Here is a 22,132-nt window from a genome sequence, read left to right on the forward strand (position 1 = left end):
AAATGCTAGTATGGCCTATGTAGGCAATGAGTAAAAGGTTAGCTTATTGATGAATACTTGTCTTCATTTTGACAAATAGGTTGCTGTGCTACGACATTTTAACAGGAATTAAATCTGTGTATCTCCCCAAATGTGACCTCTTGGGAACATTTTTACCAAAATGGGGAACTGTGTGAAAAGATAACAATCTGTACTCTTTCATGACATCTGAATGTTTCAGTAAATTGTACATTCAATGAGCTGCATTGAAGTGTGCTCACAGATGTAGACTCCGGCATCAAGATTGCACATGCCTCACCAATGCAAGGGTTAAAATTTCCAAGGAACTGGATTGAGCTGTCACAAGTAGAGCTGAGGTCATGACCAGGTGCTCAATATTTGAGTGTTGGTTGCATAATAACCTCTGGCCAATATACTGAGAGAACCGCTTTGTTCTCTAAACAGTGCAGTGGGATCTTCTGAGTCTCCTTGAGGACCACGTGTGTCGGGAAGGCCTCTTCTATGATTCCCTTGTCCATTCATCCCTCCCCACCAACCTCCGTCTTGGCACTTATCCCTACAAATGGCCAAAGTGTTACATCTGATCATTCATGTTTCCCCTCACCTTCATTCAGGGCCCTAAACAGTCCTTCCTGGTGAGGCAACGCTTCACCTCTGAATCTGCTGGGATCATCTGTTTTGTCTCATGCTCCCAATGTTTCCTCTCTAGAGTGGTAAGATCCGTCATAAATTGGGGGACTGGAGCCGAAAGTGGAACTTCCTGTTGATCCAACATTTTAATTCCCATTCCAATGTGTCAGCCCATGGTCTCCTCTTGTGCCACAATGAGGCCACCCTCAGAGTGGAGGAGCAACAACTTGTATTCCACCTAATGGGCTCCAACCTGATGGCATGTATATCAACTTTTCCTTCCAGTTAAAAAAATTCCTCCGCCCCGCCCCCCCACTCCTTTGTTAAATTCACCTCCCCCTGGTATCGCTCCTTCCTTCCCCTATGGCCCACTCTCCTCTCTTATCAAATTCCTTCATCTCTAGCCCTTTCCCACCCACCTAGCTTTACCTTCTAGCTGTCCTTTTCTCCCTCCCCCATCTTCTTATCCCCTTCCTTTCCAATCCTGAAGAAGGGTCTTGGCCCAAAACATCAACTGTTTTTTCATTTCCATGGATGTTGCCTGACCTGAGTTCCTCCAGCCTTTTGATTTCCAGCATGTGCAGAATTTCTTCTTTTTAGCAATAGTCACAACCTTGATAGTGGGCAGTTTGAGGAAATGTCCTGAATCTGAGTGGGCAGTGTGTCAGTGCTGGATCACTGGAGCTTCAGGGTAGAGAGTGGCCATTAAAAGTCTCTAGATAATTTGAGGTGTAGAAAACTGTCTGCTCTGCACGGGTTGTTTCAATTGGGTGATTCTGCTGCAGAAGTAGAGACTGTGTTTTGGGAAAGAGCCCAGCATCCACAAACCTTGTGTTGTTTACAGCATAATTGAGTGGCATGCCTCCAGGTCAGTTGGAGCAGGGTGTTGGGCAATGTGGAAGTAGTTCAAATTTCTGAAGATTCTATACAGGCAGAGCTTGCGTCAGCCCAGTACAGAGAGACGAGAATGAACAGTCATAGCAGAATTGGTAACTTTGGAGGAGGTGCTGAGTGGTGGTCTGAGAAGATTAGTGACTTTGACCATGGCAGCAGGAAAGAGAAGTAACAGAATTTACAAAACATGCAGATAAGTGAATTAGTAAGATGTAGAAAGCTAAAGAATTAATGCGGATAAGTTGTATTAGTTCAGAGATATTCAAAGGACAGCATGAATGTGCTGGGTTTTTTCTAAGCTGTATGACTTCATTAGGGTCTATAGGAGTCAAGTAGAAGTTAGTATGTAGAAAATGGAGAGCATTAAGAAACAATCAAAGTAGAGGATGTATGGGAGTTTATGCTATTTAATAATGTATCAAATATGAAAAATTATAATTAAGTGTTACCGTTGTGGTAGGGGCTCACATACACCAAACCAATGAAAGTTTAAAGGCGAAACTTGCAGAAAATGTAACGAAGTAGAAGACCTACAAAGAGCATGTCAGACAGACAAAAATAAATGGACTGTACAGGGAAGAGAAAAAGATATAAAAAAAAATCAATTTGCAGTTTCAAAGAGCGTGCTGCATGCTGTTGATGAAAAATTGGGTGATGAGACGGACACAGGACTTGGTAGCTTTGAGACTTACAATGTGAAAATTAACAATAAACAAGCAATATGGCGTGCAGCAGAAGTGAATGGTAAATTAATTAAAATGGTGTTGGACACTGGCTCGGCTGTTTCAGTCGTTCCAGAAAATAAGTTTGAGTGGCATTTCAAAGATACTGAACTGAGGCCTACAGATATCCTCCTTTGAAATTATAGTGGAGAAAAGATAACTCCTGTGGGAATGACATTGTAACAGTGAAATAGAAAACCAACAAGCCATATTGGACTTGTATGTCGTAAAAACAGGAGGGCTAGCATTGTGGGGACATAATTGGTTGAGACAATTGCAACTTGATTGGAGCTCCATCCACCATTTGCATACCACATCCCCTTCAACAGTCAGCTGAAAGCAAATTAAGAAATGTACTAGATGCTGCACAGTATGGTATTGGAAAACTCAAATATATCAAGAGCAAAAATGTTAAATGAAAATGCCACAACCAACTTTTGCAAAGCGTTCTTTTACCGTCCATGATGAAATAGCCAGTGAGCTAGATTGCATAGAGGCTGAAGAAATTCTTTCCAAGTTTGAGTGGAGTCCATGGGCAATGCCAGGCTCAGTAACCAAGAAGAATGGGTCTGTTAGGGTTTGTTGCAATTTAGTGTCACCATCAACCTAGAACAGAAAGTAGATCAATACTCTCTGCCCAGGATATCTTTACAAGTCTTTTTGGAGGAAAACACTTTAGCAAAGTGGACTTGACTGAGATTTACCTACAGATGGAGATTGAAGAAGAGTCCAAAGTATTTCTCACCATAAACAGTCAGAAAGGGCTTTATCGCTATAATAGGATTATTTTTGGAGTTGCATCTGCACCTGCACTCTGTCAGAAAGCTCTGGATTAGGCGCTGCAAGGCTACCCAGGCACTCAGTGTTACCAGGATGACGTCATTTTTTATCAGTCAGGGTGACGAGGAACATTTCCAAAATTTCAAGACCGTATTAAGAAGAATAGAAGATTATGGGCTTGGGGCACGACTCAAGTGTGAATTCTTTAAACCAAGCATCATTTACTGTGGTCACATCATTGATGCACAAGGATTACACAAATGTGCTGAGAAAATTCAAGCGGTGGTAGTTTCCCCAAGGCCAAAGGGCATGTCAGTTATGGTCATTTTTAGGATTTGTCAGTTACTGTAACAGGTTCTTACAAACTTGGCTACTGTGCTCCATCTCTTGAACTCTACTAGAGAGAGAGAAGAAATAGGAATGGACAAAGTAATGTGAGGTGGTTTTCAAAAAGGTAAAAGAAACATTGATGTCAGACACTACTCATAATCCATTACATCCAGTGAAGCTGGCCTGTGATGGCTTTCCTGTTGGAATAAGTGCAGTCATGACACCCCATAGCCTTTGCATCATGCTCCCTTAAAACTGCAGAGAAAAATTGTGCACGTATTGACAGAGACACCTCGAGTCTGGTTTGGAATGTCAATTGGTACTTGTATGGGAGAGAGCTTACCCTCATTTCTAATCATCAACATTTCCGATTCTCAGTATTGAGGGTTCTATTAATTCTGCCCAGCTCGCCAACTCCATTTGCAGAAATGCATACTCCAAACCTGCAGGGAACCTCTGCCATGATTCACTGTTGTCTGCAGACACTCATCCATGTAGCACTCTCCAGTACTTCTATGGACAAACTGCATCCTGTTTGAGCCAAGAATTTCAAATGTTGACTTGTCGGAACAGAGCACTTGCTGCCATTGTACAGCACCCCAGTCTTTGTGTTATTGTGCATAGGTGAGTCTCTTGGCTGTGTTTCCACTTTGGAGAAATGGCTTTTTGGCAACAACTCTTCCACGAAGACCACTTCTGACAAGACTTTCCCGATTGTACAGGAGTGTACTTGGGTAGCAGTGGTTTCTGAGTTCAGAGCTGATAGCAGTGCTGAACTTGTTCCGATTTAGAAGAGAAGTCAGTTGATGTATCTCTTATCTGCAGTTTCCGTGGTCAGCCACTGAGGTTCTGGTCCTCAACCTTGCCTGTTTCTTTGTCCTCCTCCAGAAGTGCTTGGACAGCACATCTCAACTTTGGAATGTTGCAAAACTTCTGCTTGGGAGAGGCCTTGCTGATGCAGGATGACCACCTTGCGTCTTGTTGCTATTCTCTCTCCTGGCATGGCGTAAGAATTAAAATAGTCACATCTGCCACATCCTCACCTTTTACCTAGTTTGATTCCTTCTATACTGGTTTCTGTTTCAGTCATTTAATTTAATTCATTCAACTCCTCATGTCATTGATCATTAGCAGCTGTTTGTTATCTTTGATCATGCACTGGGCTATTTATGTGCGAAGTAATCATTTTTATTTGAAAACTGATCGATTACTTAATATGTTGCTTTCTTTAACATGGTACAAAAATTTCTCTAACATTTAAATTTTTGTAAAATGAATGTTTGGAAATCTAAAGTTTTCGTTTTACTGACGCTAATGTTGGAAACAAAAAATAAATCTCTAAAATAAAATTTGCATTAAAAAATCTAGGATCTGTCTATATATGTACATAATTTGAGATGCATTCTATATTAAATTGTAGTTTATAACAGCAGGGAGGAGCACTGTATTTAATATTTAAGTAATATTTGTGTAATCTTGTAAATGTATTTGATTAAGCATTCTTTGTTTATATAATTCATTATGGTTATATGTACAAAGTACGTGAATGACGTGTCATCACAGCACTGCGTCATACACGTGTGTCTCGCTTAAAGTAAAAATTAAGCTATGATACGTTATTCCCAGCTCTGTTTCTGCTTTCAGTTAGTTTAATATTTTGGGGCTACAAAACATAACAGTAACCACCTAGTTTTATATCAATCTTTTGACTTCTGAAGAACCTATAGATCACAGAGTCACCAGGATCCAAGAATATTTAGCAAATATAAAATGCAATGTATTTCTTGTAATGTCGCATTATGGAAATAATTATGTAAAGCTAACGATTATAGTGCAGGATGTAAGGACAGTTTTGTGTGAAGCCTATCTGTAGAGGTGGAGATGGCAAATAGTGGCTCACAGTGCCAGGGATCAGAGTTTGAAACTGACCTCGGGTTTTGTCTGTAAGCAGTTTGCACATTCTCCCTGTAAACATGTAGGAGTATGGTGCTCTGGTTTCCTCCTGCTATCAGAAGATCTGGTTGCTGCATCAATTGCTGACTCTCAATTAATTGGTCCCAGATAAAGATGAGTGGTGAATATAATTTGTGTGGTAACTGTGTAAACAGGTGCTTCGTGGTTAGTGTGGGCCCAAGAGCTTGTTTTCATGTAAGTGACTGACTTTAAGTGGTCAACTGAATTACTGATTCTTGGAAATGAATGCTGCAGTAACAACTCCTCCTACTCGAAGTGAATAACTTTTAATTCATAAGAATGAATAAATATATATTTGGGGATTGGATTAAAAGCTCTTATGAAATTATGAATCAATACATCATTTACCATACATATCTGAGTTGATTGTACCAGTTAACTTAATGTATATGAAATTATACAGTTTTATATATGCAAACAATGAACATTATTTTGGCTTCTGCCTCCTTCCTTCGTTTCTAATCCTAAAGGATTTTGGCCAACATGTTGACTGTTTATTTTCCTCCATAGATGCAGCTTGACTTACTGAGTTCCTCCAGTATTTTTTGTGTGTGTGTGTGTTGCAATTGATATGTTTGTATGGGCTTAGTACTTTACAGAGGGAGTAACATAGTTACTGTATGTTTAAGAATTGTGTACCTGCTGCTACCTTGCTGTACCAACCACTGCTGGTAGCTGAGAGTCAGCTGCTTTTTAGTAAAGGAAGTCCAACAAAGAAGATTACTTTTATTCTGAAATAGTGTTCTGAAGGTTACCCTTTGAATCCTCAAACTTCAGTAATGTGAAAAGAAATGTTGGAATACCAGAGGATTAGGTCAAATTCCAGTCAGGATGGTGCCAGCGAACGATTCCCATTTCACTTTTTCTACGCCTTCTGCTTGTTCTTCTTGTCTTGTTTGCATTTTGGAAACTGCAGCAGTGATGTACAGTTTGAATTTGATTGAAGGATCCAGCACTATGCTGTGTCCAGGGAGCTGCCTCATGGAGGTCAGAGATGGTTGGGGGGAGGGGGAAGGTGATGTCTTTCTTCAACACCACGGTCTTTCTGTAATTAATGGCTATCTGGAGTAGACAAATATCAGAGTTGTATTATACAAGCATACTTTGACAATAAAATGAAACTTTGAAATTCATTTAATCTCCTGAGCAGTTCCAACATTTAGTGTTTGATTTCAGGTCTAAAGAAATTTGCAGTAAGCAGTTCCTGAATGATTTTGCACTGGGAAACAAGATTGCACTTATAAGATAATTCTCCTTTAACACAGGCACAACCCAAGGCCAGTTACTTAAGTCCACCTAACACTCATTTGAAATGTGGAATGGTTATATTCCATATTCGGTTAGATGAGAGAAGATTTACGTGAAGCATAATCATTGGCAGGAACTCGTTGGCCTGTTTCTGTGCTGCCAGTTCTTTGTAATCGTTCTCTGTCAGTATGTTGGCCACAGACCATTAGAAAGAAACTCAGAGAAACTGGAAAAACAAATCAAATATATCAGACGGTGTTCAATTCTGGAAATTAAGAACATAGTGGAAGTTTTTTTTCCAGACTGGATGCCTACGGCCAGTGGTGTGCCATTGGGATTGTTGCTGGCTTCTCTGTAGTCATGTATACTGATGACCTGGATAAGATTGTACAATAAGTGGCACGAGTAATAAGTTGGTCAATGACACCGAAGTTCCTGTTATAGTGGACAGTGAAGAAGGTTGTCCAAGGTATTAATCAACTGGGAAAATGGGCAAAGGAATGGCAGGTGGAATTTAACTCAGACAAATGTGTAGTGATGTATTTTGCGAAGTTAAATCAGGGCAAGCCATACATAATGAATATCAAGGTCCAAGGTGGTGTTGGTGAATGGATACACCTAGGGGTACAAGTACATAGCTCCTGGAATGTGCCAAATTAGAATCAGAATCAGGTGTATTATCACCAGCATGTGTCGTGAAATTTGTTAACTTAGCAGCAGCAGTTCAATGCAATACATAATCTAGCAGAACTGTAGGAGTTACAAGCTTCAGTGGCTGAGATGGGAGAGACTGCACATACAACTGTTGCCGGGTGCTTCACCAGTTGCAGCTTTATGGGAGAATGGCAAAGAGAAAGCCACTGTTGGGGTGGCGGGGGGAAGAAAACTGACATGAAATCTCTGCTAGAGTTTGCCGGAAGGCATGTGGGAGATTCTGAAGTCAGCTGGAAGAAAGTTCTATGGTGTGATGAAACCAAAACTGAGCTTTTTGGCCATCAGACTATATGCCATGTTCAGCATAAACCGAACACTACACATCATCAAAAACACACCATCCCAACCGTGAAGCATGATGGTGGCTGCATTGTACTGTGGGATGCTTCACTGCAGTGAGCTCTGGAAGGCTCGTGAAGGTAGGGGGTAAAATTAATGCAGCAAGATTCAGGGAACTCCTGGAGAAAAACCCGATGCAGTCTGCAAGACAACTGCGACTTGGGTGAAGATTTGTTTTCCAGCAATACAATAACCACAAGTGTAAAGCCAAAGCTACACAGGAATGGCTTAAAACAACAAAGTTAATGTCCTGGAGTGGCCGTCAGAGTCCAGATCTCAATCCAAAAACCAGCTCAAACATCCTATTTATCATCTTCATGAATACCTCTCCTGCCTTTGGTATTCTATCTTCGCTCTGAGTCTCTTGGGGAAACTCTAACCCACCATGATTTTTACAGAAGACTTCCTGACATTGTTCAATTGTGTCTGCCTCCGTCATCAGGGCTCCCTTGCCATCTGTCCAACTAGAGCAGCAACTGCTCTGCCTGTGCCCATAAGAAACTGCCGTGTGTGTGGATACAGCTCAACACATCACAGAAACCTGCCTCCCTTCCATGGTCTCTGTCTCTACTTGTTGGCTCAGTGAAGCAGCCCGTATAATCAAAAGTCCTAGCCACTCTGGGCATTCTCTTCTCCTTCCTCTCATCGGGCAGAAATGACAGAAGCCTGAAAGCACATACTTCCAGGCTCAAGGACAGCTTCTTCCTCTCTGTTATAAGATTATTAAATGGTTCCCTAGTGCAATAGGATGGACCTTTGACCTCACATTCGATCTCGTTTTTGACCTTGCTGCTTATTGTCACCTGCATTGCACTTTGTAGTTGGTTATACTTTATTCTGCACTCCTGAAGTTTCACCTTGCTGTTTCAGTGTTCTGTGCAATGAATTGATCTGTATGAACAATTTTACAAGACGAAGTTTTCATTGTACTGTGGTACTTACGACAATGATGGCAGATCAGAAATAACATTTCTTCGCTGACAGTCAACACTGGCGCACTTCAAGGATGTCTGCTTGGCCCACTGTTCTGCACTCTACACCCACGACTGTGTGGGAGGGCACAGCACAAACACCATCTACAAATTTTCCAGTGACATTGTTGGCAGAATTCTGATGCTGATGAGGCGCCGGTCAGGAGTGAGATAGATCAGCTGGTTGAGTGGTGTCACCACAACGACCTTGGATTCAACGTCGTTAAGATCAAGGAATTGATTGTGCGCTTCAGGAAGGGCAAATCGAGAGAACATACACCAGTCTCTCTCATTGAGGGATCAGCAGTGGAAAGGGTGAGCAATTTCAAATTCCTGGGTGTCATCATCTCTGAAGATCTATCTTGGTCCCAACATATTGAGGCAATTACAAAGAAAGCACATTAGGACTTTGAGGAGAACTGGCATGTCACCAACAACTCTCGCAAATTTCTGCAGTTGTACCATAGAGAGCATTCTGACTAGTTACATCACTGTGTGGTATGAGGAGCCACTGCACAAGATCCGGGAAAAAGCTGAAGAAGCTGGTAAATTCAGCCAGCTCCATCGTGGGCACTAGCCTCCTCAGCATCAAAGGCATCTTGAAAAAACAATGCTTAAAAAGACAGCATCCATCGTTAATGAAGGACCTCCCCCCCCCACCCCCATCATCCAGGACATGTCCTCTTCTCATTGTCACCATCAAGGAACGTTTTCAGAATAGCTTCTTACCCACTGCCATCAGATTTCTGACTGGACAATGAACTCATGAACACGGTCTTACTTTTTTCTTTTTTAGTTTTCTTTGCACTACTTAATTTAATTTTTAATATATATATTTCTTATTGTAATTTAGATTAATTTATTGCAATGTACTGCTGCCACAAAACAATATATTTCATGACATATGCCAGTGATATTAAACCTGATTCTCACAAACCAATTCTATTCCTGTCCTTCCCCCTCTCACTCGCCAACTATATCTGCAAGTCATCTGAATGTAATGATTTAAATACTGCAAGCATTGTTTGCATTTGTTTTGTTGCAGACAAATGATGTGTTGTCATTGAGCCAGCTGGCAAAGGGAATTTTGGCAGTACAACCCTTCATTGGTATTGTCCTAGTGATGGTTGACGCTGTGGCCACATGGAATCCCTGCTGACATCACAGTGACTTGGATCATCAGTCTCCTAGATTGAGGTTTAGAGATTGGGGGTTGGTAGCTGCTGGGTAGGGTTAGAATTTACTAATTTATGATTTAAAAACAACCAAACACTGAGGCAGTAAATTCATCAACCTTGGCAGGTCAGCTTAAATTTATTCCTGTGCCAATGCTGTGACGCCAGTTCTAATGTAGCTCTTCCTTCTGGCTGCATTTGCTGCTAATTATAATTTAGACTTGCAAAGAATGTTTCTTACAGATGCATCGAAGGCTGTCTTGTGATGGTACTGGGTTTGCTGGCCACGAAGTTCTAAATTCAAACAGACTTTAAGCCCTATCAGATATAATTTGCCATGAGGGCCCTCGCTAAAGGGAGATTATATTGTAACTACCCAACCTTCAAAAACTAGTTTACTTCCCTGTTGATTCTCTGCCATGAGTTTAACTGCCAATTCTCACTATCCGAAAGGTGAATCCTCTCTCCCCATTAAGGCCAAGGTACTTCCAGCTAACAAACTGGTACAGAGCACAGTTCAAGCAACACACATCAAAGTTGCTGGTGAACGCAGCAGGCCAGGCAGCATCTCTAGGAAGAGGTACAGTCGACGTTTCAGGCCGAGATGCTTCGTCAGGACTAACACAGTTCATTTATTTTCAGTGATACACACTTAAATCCAAACAACAGTCTTAAATGTGTCTTAAAAACACATTTAATATTTGGAGGACTTTTATCTTCAACATTTCCAAATTACAAGCCATTTCTAAAACACTAAACATATCCAAAGCACAAAGCATTTCTTAAATATAAAGCTCAAAGAACTTCGTAAATTCAAAGAATTTTCAGAAATACTGGTACAATTCTGATTAACTAAAGAACATACCAATAACATTGGACAATAAAGATTTTGTTCCTATATACTTTGGGGCACCATTTAAAAAAAATCACCAATATTTGTTATTTCAATTCATAATTCATCATTTAAATGTTGCCCACAATGTAAGCTGAAAAGTTTTCTATCTTGTCCAGGCATGCCTGAGCATGCTTAGGTAGGGCAGATGCTGTATGGTAAGAAAGGTTTAAGAAAAACAGGATTTGGAGTCTAGAGGAGGAAAATTAAGATGCCATGACGCATGAGCCAGGAACGGGGAAAACCATACTGATACTGATTATAGATTTTTGGACTCTTTGTTGAGTAAGCCTCATTTAGTAACTCAATCTGAGTTAGATGACCTGGTCAGAGGCTTGGGTTCAAGGCTGCAAAGATAGGATCTGCTGTCACCAGACACAAGCATTTCCGTGAAGAATTTCAATGTTTGAGACAGGTATTTCTCAGAATAACTGATGCCAAGATTAAGCAAGGCATTTTTGTGATCTGCAAATCTGACAGATAATTCAAAGAACTCCTAGTGGGACTGGGGATAATTGCATGGAAGGCATTCGAGGATGTTGTTGAAAATTTTCTTGGTAACTACAGAGCACCAAACTACATACAGCTGGCTGACAGCATGCTTCAAGCATACAAAACCATGAAATTCAACCTGTCACTAAAGATCCACTTTCTGCATTCCCATTTAGATTTCTTCCCTGCAAATCTTGGTACAGGCATTGGTGAGCATGGTGAAAGGTCTCACCAGGATATTGTGGTCATGGAGAAGCAGTATCAGGGCAATTGGAATCCATTAATGCTGGCTGACTTGTGATGAACACTTAAGTGAGAAGCCTCAGACACTGAATGCAAACGAAAATCATCAACAAAACATTTTTAGCTTAAGCTATTGCAAACTGTTAGCGCTGTTATGCAATTAAACACATTATATTCAAATAAAGTTAATTTCTTGTTTCTCCAAATTCCTACATGATACAAGTGGTCTGGAATTATATTTGTGTACAGCTTCGTGACCTATCATAAACAAAAAAAAATTACTGCGGGGGGAAGCAACACTTACAGAAAAATTTGTTGTCCAGTGTAAGTTGTAAACAAATTGTCTGGTGCAGAAACTGAAGCTGGGTGAATTAATTTTCCTTCACCTTGTGTTTCTTTCATGTTTCTCCTTGATGTTCCAACCATATTCCTAATATACCTGAACTTTTTTAGATTATGAGAACACTCAGTCCTCGATTATTGTCATTTAGAAATGCATGCATTAAGAAATGATACAATGTTCCCCCAGGGTGATATCACAGGAAAAACAGGACAAACCAAAGACTAACATTGACAGAACCACATAATTATAACATATAGTTACAGCATACAAAGCAATACCATAATTTGATAAAGAGCAGACTATGGGCACGGTAAAAAAACGTCTCAAAGTCCCAATCGGCTCCCGAGTACTCGATAGCAGGTGGCAAAAGGGAGAAACTCCCTGCCGTAAACCTCCAGGCATCGACTACTGCCGATGCATTGGAAGCAACTGACCACAGCCGACACTGAGTCCGTCTGTCCGAAAACTTCGAGCCTCCGACCAGCCCCTCTGATACAGCCTCCCAAGTGCCATCCCCTGCTGAGCGCCTTCGACCTCGCCTCGGCCGCTGAAACAAGCAAAGCCGAGGATTCGGGGCCTTCTCCGGAGATTCCGGACCACACAGTAGCAGTGGCAGCGAAGTGGGCATTTCAGAAGTTTCTCCAGATGTTCCTCCGTACTCTCATGTCTGTCTCCATCAAATCAGAATTGTGCACGGTACCCTACTTGACACATAACAAATATCATTCACTGGAGTGGCCACGCTCCGAATATTATAATGAATATAATATTCATTATATACCCGTTTTCTCCCACGTGGGTGACTTCACATGCATATGATATTTTGGAGACCTAGATCTCAGCTAAGTCTCTGAAAAATGTGAAGCTAACTACTTTGAACACATGAAACCCTTCCACTATAAATACTTCAGTTATTGGTATGTCATATCCAGGACGTGGTGCAACCAGTCGGGATATTCTCGACTTCGTATCTACTGAGGTTTGTTGAAGTTTTGGATGACGTGTCAAATTTGCACAAACTTCCAAGACTGTAGAGGATTTGTAGTGTCTTCTGTGTCACTTACATTCTGGTCCTAGGACAGATGCTCTTGTATGAGTATGCCAATGAATTTAAAATTGCTGACCCTCTCCACCTCCATTCCCCTAATGAGCACTAGCTCATGGACCCCTGGGTTTCTTCCTCCTGTAGTCAATAATCAGTTCATTTGTTTTTGCTGACGTTGAGTGAGAGCTTTTGTTGTGGCACCATTCAACTAGATTTTCAATCTCCCTCCTATAAACCTATTTGTCACCACTTTTGATCTGACCAACAGTGTAACTGGGTACTTGGTCAGTGTAAATTGTTAAGTCTGAGTGGATGCTGGACGCCTCTGATGCTTTTCTACCCCCCCCCACCCCTCGCTGAAATATTACTGTGCAAATTACTTTTGAGTCTACAGTTAATTTTGCTTTATAGATGCTAAGCTTTTGTTAGCAGCAGTGCTATTTTACATTGAGTGTGTTGTTGGTTAGCAAGGTTAATATGCCTCACCTTTCTGTTACAGAATGAGAAGCCTCTGGGCCATTCTACCAGCCGTTCCAGCAATATTTCTAAGGTGCGTGCTGAATCAGAAAATGCGGTAAGGATGGTAATACATGCTGTTACAAGATAATCTTTATCTAAACTCAACTGATTTGTGCATGGAGCTGTCTCATCATGTAAACTGCAATTTATTTTCTGTTAAACACTGCCCCCTTCATTAGAATAGACTAGACTATTAAGAGTCCAGCGGATTGATCTGTTAGGCAAGCCACAATAGTCTTGCAGGATAAAATTACTTTACAATTTCATACTGTCCAACTGAGGCAGTATTTCATTAGTATAATTAAATAAAAATGTCACTCGAGGTTGCGCAGTTTCAGAAATTTCTGAAGCTTGCTCAAGTAGCTGAAGTTTTGACATATCTCACATATTAAATACAGCTGGTGAAATATGCACAGAAGACATATTTGGAGATCTGTTTTTCATTAAAACACAAAAGAATATTCCAGTCTGTCAAGTGTGCTCTGCCAGTTAGTTACAGTAATTTTTCAATTTACAATTGTAGTTTACAATTTTTTGCTATTAGTCATTGCATCTTGAAACATTTGAATTACCAAACATATTTTAATATAGGGAACAGCTCTTTGAGCATAAAAATTCACAACAGCAAAGGACCCATAATGCATTTCATTCAGCTGTTTTGATTTTTGAAGTTTTGATTAACAAACTGTTTCTCAAGAGCATGTCTCTTTTAGTAAATTCAGGAAAAGGCAGATTTAATGGTTGAGATGTACTGTAAGTCCTGTTTCTTTGCCATGGTTCTGTAACATTAATGTACTTGGCTAGAGCTCCATCACAGCGCATATTCTTTTCTGCTGTGGAATGGAAGTGCAAAACCAGTTGTTAATTGTGATGAGGCACCCAGTGTCCATCAGAAGTGCATGCATCGTTCATGCTGGGAATTTGAATTCTCTATTAGGGTATTCATTCTGGTGCTGCAAGGTTTGAATGAGAGTGCTGTATGTCACAGTGAATGACCCACACAAGCAGGCAGGTGGAATAGGAAGGTGCAAATGTTGTCTCCTCATTGGGACTGACTTCATTTAAAGCTGTTGTTGAAAAATCCACTGTCAAAGACAAATGTCGATTCTTCTGAGGTGCATCATTCCTCCATTTTCCTTTAGGGTGGCCAAACCCTACCCTAATGCTCCAGGAACCTTTCTCTGCTGCTGCATTGTTGGGACGTTAACTGTGAACCGGGCTAGCTCCTGTGCAAGTTCTCCATGGTACCATCAGCTGACCCTATTTCTACCAGCAATTCCCAGTGAACCTCTGTATATTTTAAATGGCGACCTGTGTTTCTAGAATCCCACGCATGAGGAAACATTGTCTGCACACCCACCTAATGGACCCTGCAGAGACTAATAGAAACTGCTTGCTACAATACCACACTGAGTCCCACAATCTTTGGCCACAGGGATGTGTGTGTGTGTTTCAGACTGCTCACTCTTTCGAAGTGATCTTCTGTTTCCTATGGTTTGCTGCAGGTTTCTCAGTATATAACGATAAGAATAAAGATTAGCTTTATTTGTCTCCTGTGCGTTGAAACATACAGCGAAATACAAAGTTTGCGTTGCCTCACATCAAATCGGTGAGGATTGTATATCTCGTAAGTGTTGCCACACTTCTGGCACCAACATAGCAAGCCCTCAACTTGCTCACCTTCACCCTAACTGTACGTCTTTGGAATGTGGGAGAAAACCCTTGTGATCACGGGGAGAACATACAAACTCTTTATAGACAGTAGCAGGAATCAAATCTTGAACGGTGATTGTGGTCCACCAGTGGAATTCTAGATTTAAAAATCTGGAAATCTGCAGAATGTTGTCTCACAGATTTGTACAGCATGGTAACATGCCAACTAGTGGGCACGCATCTGTGTTAATCCCACTTTCCAGCACTTGGTCCATAGCCTTTGATCCCTGGATGATTCAGTTGCATGTCCAGATACTTTGTAAATACTGATGGTAACACACTCTCCACCACTCATTTCGCTTCTTGCTCTGACCTTAAGTTCATTAAAACTTGTCCCTGGCTGATTAGCCTCAGACCTGAAGCATTGTGTACTGGATTGACTTGTTTTTGAACATCCCCAGATGGTTTGGTTGACTCTTGGGAATAGCTGTCAATGTGAGGAACCTGTGTTTTTTTTTCTGTGAATTTCACACCTGCAATTCTTAAGACTTCATTGACCTGACAACAGCTGCAAGAAATGATGAAAATAGTTGGACTAAAATATTGTAAAGTGAAGCTAGGCACAGGAGTGTCTGTGCATAAGATGACTCTGACAAGAAATGATAATATAGTGGCGGTGGAGTTGCTGATCAGTCTTGCTGCTTGTGGAAGGTACTGGTTTTTGAGTCTGGTGGGTCCTGGTGTTGATGCCATGTAGCCTCCCCCCCCCCCACCCCCAGGCCGGGATGGGAGCGGAGAAAATATTGCACATACTTATGAGCAGGGTGGGTGGGATGCTTCATGATGTTACTGGCCCTTTTCTGGCACCTTTCTCTATTTATGTCCTTAATGGCAGGTAGGATGGTGCTGGTGATGGGTTAGGTAGTTTTGACTGCTCATTGTAGAGGCTTCCTGTCTGCTGCATTTCAGTTTCCGTACCATGCAGTGATGCAACATGTTGGGATGCTCTTTATTGCACATCTGTGGAAGAACATGAGTATACATGTGCATAGTCTGGCTCTGTCCAGCCTCCTCAGAAAGTAGAGGTGTCGGTGAGCTTTCCTAATTATGTAGAATGTGTTTCGGGACCATGAGAGTTTGTGCGAGATGGGCACTCCCAGAAGTTTGAAGCAGCTTGCAGTTTCCACGGCTGTGCCGCCGATGTAAAGAGGGATGTGAGTGATGTGAGTTCTGAAGTCGAGTATCAATGTTACTCCCTGTTCACTCCCACTGATCCCCAGGGCAATGCAGGAGCATTGGCTCCTACTAAGTGTCATTGGGTCATATCCAGATTGTCTCCCAAAGAGAGTGTGAGCTGCTTGAAAGAAACTAGAAATGGTGAGGCTTTAATGTAAGACCAAAATCAACCTAAAACCCTAAAATCTGCCAGTAGCCTCCCTTACTTAATCAGCTTAAACCTTAAGGGAAAGTGAGACAAAGGATAATGGAGAGATGGTTATGAAGTGAAGTGTGTGCCATTCCTCTCCCACAGTGGTAATTTGTGATTGTGTTGTGAAAGACTTGCTAACATTTTGATTTACCAATGCTGGCAGATCTGGGTGTTGTGACAGGATCTCACTGACAAGGGGAGAACAAGCAGTTTAAAAGCAGCCTGATGTAATATCTCAGTGTTTCGAGTTCCAGATCAGGCTGAGATTTTCTTTTCTGAGTGTTTGCTATAATCCCAACACAACCGTTATTTTTGATTTATCTAAAACAATTATCCAGATTGTCCTAGATTCTCCAGCAATTGAATGTTAATCTACTTGGTAAAATTTGAGAGTAAATTACTGGGGAAGGAGGGTTGTTAGAAACAAAGGATGCTTGACTGGCAAGCAGGGGAACATCAGCTGCGAACGTCTGGTCCTCCAACCACCACTGAAAATAAATGGGAGAGAACGTGGAGCTGAGAGTTACACCAATCGTCAATAGCCGTGTGCGTATCTACTGCTGCCAACCAATGTGCAGAATCCTGCTGTACAGGTAGAAAGGTCTGTTTTGCCTGTGTCTGTGTTCACTGCATGAATGTCCAGTTAATCCCACCCCTTGCAGCCCCCCTCTTTATCTTGCTCTCTTTTGGAAATTACTCTGGAATCTGATTTTTTAAAAAATTCTTTAAATGGAAAACATTTAAAAGGTAGTTTGGTTGTATGAGTTTGAGTCAAGGTGTCACATGATTGAACCTCCATGAATGTGCCCAGCTGGAGATGCCTGCCTTGTCTCAGCTTAGAACACTCCAGTACCTTTAGGACTTCATTGACCTGATGCTATCAGCCAAATCCCATTGGGTGAGTTGGTCTGTCACTGACTTTCTAGTCAACTGTCCATTTCCCTCCACAGATGCTTCCTCCATCATCTTGTGTGTTGCACCATCAGGGTGTTGGTGATTAGACAGTGGTAATGCCAGTGTTGGAGATGGTTATTTGCTGGTATCTGTGTATGAACGTTTGGCTGAAGTGTGGTATATTGAAAGTAATTTGGCTAATGTGGTTTGTGTGTTGTGCTGACAGGTAGGCAGTCCAACCTCAGTGACGGCTCCTCACAGCTTCTCCAGGACTTCAGTCAGCCCCTCGGACCAGGATATCTGCAGGTAATCCCCACTTTGGCAAATCTTTCATCGAGACTCTTTTGTTCAATTACAGAATTAACCACTGATAGACTGGGGCATGAGGAGGGACCAGTGAATTGGTTGTCATATGAACTATAACTCTTCCATGCTTAGTATCAGGTGGAACTTAACATTGGCAACATTATGGTTAAGATCAGCCTGACTGAGCTTGGATGTGGGATTGGGATTTGAAGTGTTTGATAAGAGAGCAAGGCTCTTGTTTTTCTTCAATCCAGTGATGAAGATAGTACAAGGGTTCAGATTGTTGTTGACGGTGATGTTAAATCAGTTGAATAGTTTCATCACCTCCTTTCAGAAGTAAAAGGAAAACTTTGAGCTCAAATATAATTACCATTTAACCATACATGAATACTATGAATGCAGCCAAACAAAACCCTGTTCCTCTGGGTCCAAGGTGCCAAACACAGTACTAACAGTTATACATAGCACAAGGCACATATAGCACAAACAAGATATGCACAAGGCACATATAGCAGTAACAGTCTGTGTTGGAATGGGAATAACTTGGGTTCATTGATTAATTATAGTTGCATTTCTTTTCACATTTATAGCATTATTTATCTCTGTTGTCAAAAACCTAATAAAGTTCCATGACTATGAACAACCATTCCTGTGTGGAATTGATTCATCCTGAGTTATTTTCATTTCTTTTCTTTCCCCCACTACCCTCTCCCTTTCTTTCCTCCTTGTTTACTCTCTCTGCATGCAGTTCGGATGCAATTCCATCTGAGCATGTGCCAAGCAGTCCACTGCAGACTGTTGTTGTCCTGACTAGGCCCAAAAGCAAATCATCTCTGGTCCACGAGGTTGTTGCTACGTGTGCCTGTCAAGACATGCCACAAAGTACAAGGAAGCAGAGTTTATTTGGAGAAGATCTGGCTCAACTCCTTTGGCCTGGGAAGCAAACCACAGACAGTGGAGAGGTGAAGCACTCCAAATCCCTCAACGATGTCCACATGAAGCCTGATCGATCAGCTAGCAGTCTGAGCTTCATTGAGAGGACTTGCTCCGATGGAAAATTAACACCAGTCCAAGCGAAGAGCTCAAAGATGAAGAAACAACATCACATTAAGAAGAGAGAAGACTATTACAAACCATTGCAAAATATCCTAAGTTCTCAGATGCAGCCCTTTGTGTCTGGTTTCTCAGACAACCAGGGGCCTAGAGATGGCCTTGGTGTGGTTGAAGTCACGGTCACTGAAGCAGAGCAGAGCAACAGAAGATCCTACCTGTACCGACTTTTCTTCCCTTCCTTGCACACTTCGAGCTTGTGTGTTCTGAAGAGGCTTCCTGAACCAGAGGGGAGTGGTGCCCACGTTCCCGTTACCAAGCTGTCCAGTGACTCCTTTTGCTCCGAGGAAATTGGAGACGATGATGTGTTTGAGAAAGATACTGCAATCAGAGTGCCTGGGCTGGAAGTAACCGAGGAAGAGCAGCGAGCCCCCCTTTGCTCATTTGAAGGTGACAGTGACCTAGAAGGTCCCTCCCTTACATCTGTAAAATGGTGTCTTTCGCCATCCTGGGAGGTGTGCAGGTTGGTTCCTCAGATAATAGCTCCTCCTATACTTTCCTTAATCCTCCTAGTGGTGCCAACTTGAACTGGAACCCCTCTGCCCCCACCCCTCTGCTGCACTGTTGCTTTGTAATTGCCTACAGTTCTGCTTTGTAGCTGCTTGTTTTTGCACACACCACTTTGTCTGCTATTACTGACCTTGTGTTGTATTGCATCTCACTGTGTCCTCTCTCCTGCCTCATTTCCAAGTGAAAACCAAGTAGTGTTAACCTGGCTGTTTTGGCTCATTTATATCTATGTACCTTGGACACTGGCCTGGGGTGAACATCATAGACTGACACATTGCCACACCAGTAAAGCTGCTGCAATGTAGTTCCAGCACCTCAGGTTTGACCTTGGTTTGCAGTGCTGTCAGTGTGGAGTCTGTATGTTCTCCCTGTTTGCTTCCTCCCAGAAGTTCGTAGGTTAATTGGCCCCTAGTGCGCAGATGAGTGATAGAATTGGGTTGGGGGGAATACGGGGCGAATAAAGCGGGTAGGATTAGTGTAAAGGTAGGTGTTTGGTGGGTGTGGATAGTGGGCTTGATGGGCTCCTCTCCATGCTGTATCACTTTGGAGCAGGGGTTCCCAACCTGGTGTCCATGGACCCCTTGCTTAATGGTACTGGTCTATGACATTTTTAAAAAAAAAGTCTAGAACTTTGACCAAATGCAATGTTGCAAGGAGGGTGAGAAATATTTAGCAACTGGGTTTTATCGTTTCTGGTTTTTATTTTCAAAACTTTAGCTGGTCCTCATCTTCTCTAAGCCAACCCCAGTGGGCTAACAGTCCAGCTGTAGTTTGAGCCCAGTACTTAAGCTTTTTCCCAGTGTCAGCCGCAGCTGAGTATTTGCATCTCTGCTGAGAAAACCGTTGTCACAGTAGATTGGGTTTGGCCTTGGGACGTGATAAAAATGGGGCCTGTCTATCCCCACTAACTGTATGAATCTTAAGTCAGAGTTTGACGTAACGTGGATACAAGGAGTACACTTCCACATAGGGAGACACAAACTGGAGTGTACAAAGTATAGAATTATTAGTAATAAATCTGAAAGGATCTCTGGTGGATGTTCTTCCCATAGAGGAGTGTGAATGATGAAGTTGAATCACGTGATAATGGTGATACATTTAACTAGATATTACACAGAGAAAGAGATGACAAAGCGGTGACATTGAATCAGGGTGACAGCCTGTATGTAAAGTTTTTGTGGTTCTGTTTAGTTGCAAGTGGGTTGACAGTGTCCCAGAGGACAGAGGTGAGGTTATGGTTTTATTTTTAGTATTTGCTTTGCCGGAGGAAGGCATTGTTCACTGTAACTCTGAATAAACAACCACCAAGCACCCAACTGTGATTTCTGCCTGGGACCACAAGCATTTTGAAGCCTGGATTTTTCTTGTGGTGACATCCCACCTGACGTGAGCAGGGATGGCTTGGAATGTGACTTGCAGCTGCCAAGAACAATGGGGTGTGGATTCCAGCACAGCGTGCAGCCTAATGTTGAGGGTTTTGTGCAAGGGTCGTATTTCCTACCAAGTTTCAGGGTAACTCAGGACCTCACCAAATTCTTGTGCCTGCGATGTGGTAGAAGTAACAGAGAAAGGTGAAGAAGCCATCTAATGTCCACTGAAATAATGGAAATATTATTCCCTGAAGTGGGACCAGGAACATGACTCAGGAGATGGTGTTTCTACAGTTGTGGGATTTGGTGAGGTGCCTTCCTGTCACATTTCCTCAGTGGTTCACCTCAGAGTTGCTGAAACGCCCATGCTTCCAGAGGAGAGTTCTGGCCTTGGTCTCTAGTGTACAGGACAGAAATTATAATAACATCCTCGTGGTCCAGACACAAGGTACAACAGTATCCTAGCAACGTACAACTGTCCAAGTGAATTTGAACCATTGTGGAAGCTTTTCACTGTGCCTGTACCTCACCGTACTTGTGCACATGGCAAAAAAGATTCAACAAATTCAGGAAGCAATCCTTTAAAAAACCCAAGAGTGAATGACCCTGAGAAATCTGTGATTTGGGAAATTATGACCATATAACAATTACAGCACGGAAACAGGCCATCTTGGCCCTTCTAGTCCGTGCCGAACTCTTACTCTCACCTAGTCCCACCGACCCGCACTCAGCCAATTATTGGGGATTGTAACATCATTTGCAATTATAACCTCACTTGGCATTCAAGATGATTGAGGATAATTCAGAATAATTTGGAATTGGGATCTCCTGAGAAACATTGAGAATTGTAGCTTTGGCGATTTGCAAGAATGAATGGGATGTTCTCAACAAACCCAGTGGCTGCATTTGCATTTGTACAAACTACAGAGGACTTACTTTATGCAGAAGAAGATATACCAAGAAAACAGTTGAGCAGGGGAGTGATATTCCAAGTGACACTAGCTAGCGCAGAGTGACAGCTGCTGTCTCACCATTCCAGTGGGCCAGGCTTGTGTCCAAACTCTGCGGTCTCTGTGCAGTTTCCAGTTTCTTCTGGTAACCAGTGGTGGTTCCCTGTATCCTCTGGTACCTCAACTTTGGATGAATCAAGATGCGGGAGGGGGTAGAGATTGCTCTGAGATCTAGCATGGCCCTGATGGATGGAATAGTGTATGGAATTATGAGAAGCTGTTCCCCTTGGGCTTTGAGTCCCCAGCCTTGAAGTTGTGAGAATCCAATGCTTTAGCAAACACTGCCTCTGCCAACTGGTAGCATTTGTACTGAAACAGTCACTCTGTCAGCTTTCTCTTCCCATTTCTCAATCACTTCCGCATAGGCTTGGTTTCAAAGTTTGAGTTCAGAGTAAACTACCTTGAGATTCATTTTCTTGGTAGGCATTTACAGGAGGAAAAAAGAAAATACAATAGAATTTTTGAAAATCTACACATGAACAACCAATGTGTAAAAGAAGCAAACTTGCAGACAAAAGATATTGAGAACCTGACTTGTA

General features: G+C 42.1%; 1 protein-coding gene across 4 annotated transcripts in view; it reads left to right on the forward strand.

Moving 5' to 3' along the window:
- Window positions 1-22,132, forward strand: part of marchf8 (membrane-associated ring finger (C3HC4) 8) — a 47,140-nt gene that overhangs the window by 19,564 nt on the left and 5,444 nt on the right. Inside the window, exons 2-4 of one of the 4 annotated variants that reach the window (XM_063070749.1) lie at window positions 13,292-13,366; window positions 17,514-17,593; window positions 18,342-19,166. In XM_063070749.1, coding sequence (XP_062926819.1) covers window positions 13,292-13,366; window positions 17,514-17,593; window positions 18,342-19,166 — 980 coding nt within the window. The remainder of the gene's footprint in view (window positions 1-13,291; window positions 13,367-17,513; window positions 17,594-18,341; window positions 19,167-22,132) is intronic. The other 3 variants (XM_063070750.1, XM_063070751.1, XM_063070752.1) reach the window with 3 other exon arrangements.

The sequence above is a fragment of the Mobula hypostoma genome, chromosome 18, assembly GCF_963921235.1.
Source record: "Mobula hypostoma chromosome 18, sMobHyp1.1, whole genome shotgun sequence".
NCBI classification, from domain to species: domain Eukaryota; kingdom Metazoa; phylum Chordata; class Chondrichthyes; order Myliobatiformes; family Myliobatidae; genus Mobula; species Mobula hypostoma.